This window comes from Acyrthosiphon pisum, chromosome X, assembly GCF_005508785.2.
Source record: "Acyrthosiphon pisum isolate AL4f chromosome X, pea_aphid_22Mar2018_4r6ur, whole genome shotgun sequence".
NCBI lineage: Eukaryota > Metazoa > Arthropoda > Insecta > Hemiptera > Aphididae > Acyrthosiphon > Acyrthosiphon pisum.
The window spans coordinates 117,939,076-117,942,991 of record NC_042493.1 but is presented as its reverse complement, the minus strand read 5'-3'; the positions used below and the strand labels follow the sequence as shown (position 1 = coordinate 117,942,991).

At 31.8% G+C, this 3,916-nt stretch overlaps 1 protein-coding gene across 1 annotated transcript in view; it reads right to left on the bottom strand.

The window, feature by feature from the left end:
* Positions 1-1,914, bottom strand: part of LOC103309817 (zinc finger BED domain-containing protein 5-like) — a 7,638-nt gene extending 5,724 nt beyond the window's left edge. Inside the window, exon 1 of the mRNA XM_029485457.1 lies at positions 1,857-1,914. Within this exon, the coding sequence (XP_029341317.1) occupies positions 1,857-1,914 (58 nt within the window). The remainder of the gene's footprint in view (positions 1-1,856) is intronic.
* Positions 1,915-3,916: the final 2,002 nt, after the last annotated feature.

The window sequence follows — 3,916 nt, the reverse complement described above, 5'->3', positions numbered from 1 at the left end:
GATAATTTATATTTACCAGTTTAAAAAAAAAATTTAATTCTATTTTCTAAACATACGTGTAGTAGTAATTTCCACTTAAATGAAAATGTAATAGAGTATGCACCAACACGTAAAAAAGACTTAAATGTGCAAAATATAGAAGAAATAAAATAACTTAATATACCAACTACAACTAGTACCTACTATGAAGCACCATTTTATATTATTGGAAAACATGTTTATATTCTGTATAATTAATACTTAATATATATTTAAAAATAATGTATATTATAGTTTATAGTATATAGCATAGAACATATCCAGCAAGAATAAGGTAAAATTTATAAATTTTAAACTTATAAAAAATCTAATAATAAATAGGACTGCTAAAAACTACTATGTGGAGGTGATAACCTACGTTCTACTGGACACAGGGCAATTGATACAAATTAAACATTTAAATATCATTATTAAACTAATATAATACATCTTGAATTTTTAGTTTGCTCGAAAACCAAAATACGGTAAGCAGTTAAATTTTAGACCCACACCAAATAAACCTACATCGAGAATATTTATATTTCGTACACAACTTAAATAAATAAGTCTTAATATTCATGCATTACACTTTTCATTAATAGAGGTATTTACATTTAAAAAAAGAAACCTAGATCCTTATACATGATAATATTATTAACTGTAAATTATTAACTTTAAACGGTCATTTTCCTGTAAAACTCTGCAATAACTGATGTTGGTGCTTCATTTTCCGAATATATGAATGTAATGAATTTATATTAGTTTAAAGTATTATACACTGTAATGTTTTTAATTGAAAAATTACAAGTAAATAATATTTTAAACTATATATAAAGATAATATATAATGATCCACATAAACTTACGACCAGACTGTTGGAAATCAACTGCAAAAACAAAATATATATTGTAATAAGTACTAACATTAGGATGTGGTACCTGCTGTGTGTTCTCCATCTTACATATGTATGACATACCAAATTTTCGTTTGCCAGTTTCAATAATAGTTTGCTGTCAGTTTTGATTTTAGAGTGAATTGATCTATTATTAAACTTTTAAGTATGAACATTATCCGCATTCTCTCGTAGTTTTTTTTTACGATATTTTAACTTTTAAGTTAACTATATGCATTTTAAAATATTAACAGTTTACATACTCACTGAAAAATTAAAATATTGTGAAAAACCAAAGAGAGAACATGGATAATGTTCTTACCTAAAAATTTAATAATTGGTCAATTCACTTTAATATCAAAACTGACAACACACTATTTGGCGAACAGAAATGTGGTAGGTGTGTCGTATGTGTGTAAGACAGAAACAACACATGTGGAGTACTACGTTAACTTAAATAAAATAAAAATATATTTATATACCTAGTTGAAAAGAGAATTTGTGCATTATAGTATTGTGTTTTTAATATTTCAGTTTTTGGTCCTGGTGGGTGTTTAGAAAAAACAAACAAAATATTATATTATGATGATCACTAGTATGTCGAACAGTGAACAGTGCAATCAGAACATCATTGGCTAAAAGTTGGTTATTGGTGTCTAAACAGAAATTAAATTAAATAATAAGAGTTACAATGTAAGTTAGAGATGTTTTTGCTTATTAAAATATGTTTAAATAAAATATATAAATATATAAATAAGATATATTAAATAAATCTATTTGGAATTATGATAATAGTTGTCTCTAGTCGAAATAAAACACAATAATATAAAGTACAACCCCACACGCTACACACTAGAGAGCCTATTTATTATGAGATTCTCTATCACGGCTAGACACACTGGTACCCATGTTCACAACTTGGTTCTGCGCATCTGTGCTATCTCACTGTCTGGCGTCTGCTTGTTGCCATCGTCCACCATAGAACACAGACAGGCTTCTGTCATAATTAGACATAAACATGATAATAACTTATAACTAATAATAAAATCATGCACGCACGGACTGTACAATATCATTTGCAAGTTGAGATTATACCAGTGTATTTAGCACTGTTATCTAGTAGGTACTTACGTACTACTTTTTCTCAGCATACGACAACGACGGGATGATGATGATCTACAGATAGCGTTAAAACTCAAAGCAATCCACACAGAGTGTCTTAATTGTATTTCAGTTGTAGTTGCAGACGCGTCATGGAACGGACCATGGTTCCAGATTCCAGTACTCCAGTCCGCTGTAATGTACATATTTGATTCCAGTGAAGTGAACTACCTAGATAAAGAAAATTGTGTTATTATAAAATATTACACATTGGAAATTCATAGGTGAGTATACGAGTCATAGGTTTTGAGTAGCATGGACGTGGAAGGACTCCGGCGAGCGAAGTGAACGTACAACATCCGCACGAACACACATTCGTTTGAGATCTGAGTATCTGACCCTTGCGTCAGAAGGTCTACGGTAGGTTAGGACAGAATGAACGAAATAATACAATATGTTTCACGGTCATGACGCGGTTGCTTTGAAGGTCGTCTGTCGTATACCATTAGAAAAGGTTAGCGCTACATGTTTTTACAAACGTACTAAGACGACTGTCGGAAGTCGAAATCACTTAACGCACTGCGCGATCGTCGGACGACATAACGTGATTCGAGGACGGGGCCGCGAGTAAGGTCCGAAACGTGTGGCTCGATCGAGTGCGGGGAGCAAAGAGAACGAATAATCATAGTAAAATGTGCTACTTTATCAAACGAATAACGATGCCCGGAGGCATCGTACTCGTCGCTGGACGAATCGTCGGGCTTAGGCGACATGGGAGGGGACGCGAACTTAGTTGCAAGAAACATAAAAACATAACTTTCACGGAAGTCGCGGGTACACAGTAAGTACCTATACAAAACTCACAAGACTCATAAATATTTCGCGTTGTCGCGAGCCAAGTGGTGATAAGCGCCGTAACACCAGCACACGGTCTTAGATAAGAATAATAAGTTATTGCTGCAAGGGTGGATCCAGTTGTGGGGGAGTGGGGGTTGGGAGGTCAGCTGACCGACAGCTTGTTTCCCTCGAAATGGCAAACTACATAATATTTTTTTATTTAAAAAAACGATGATCAATAATAAAATAAATAATAATAATAAATTACAAAAAGTACACAGGCTCAAGAATGTTTCTATCAAATATAATTATAAATGTATAAGTATAATACGATTAAACGATGTACCTATAGGTATACAGACGTGAAGACTGAGTATTGAAGTAAAATAGTGCCTACGAAATAAATGCTGAAGCTTATCAACTTATATTGTACCTAATTCGAAAAACACGAGTATATATACGAGTGATATTGTTTATTAATATTAATTGTTGATAATATGAACTATGGGCACTTCTGTCGTTCCCTGCCGCCATACTACTTAGACCATGAAATTTCGAGAAAGTTAACTTCGTTACGATAATAAATTATTAATTACAGACTATAATAATCGGTCGTCCCGCTCTTTAGGTAGGTAGTCACTTCTAACAAGTAACAATGAAGACTAGTCACTAGAATAAGAAGACCAAACTCGGACGGCCGTCCGCATGAAAAAAAAAACGTTATTATTATAATATATATATAAGTATATTTTTATATTGAATAATTTCATATTTGAGATACGTATTTTTATTAGAAAGTAAAGTGTAATGTACTTGTTTCATTTATAAATGGATAAATTAATTGTATATTTTGGTTTAGATATTTTTTCAGTGGATATCCTGACCTAGATTCATAATTTGCCTATAATCTTGAACGATCTTCTTATACCGATATGTAACGTTACACTCAAATTATTTTTTTAAGAATGTTGAATGTTTATGAAACATCACATAATATGCACATGCATAAATGAGTAATCGTACAAGCTATAAAATCTTAAAGGGGTTTTGGTTCAAAAATATACATAG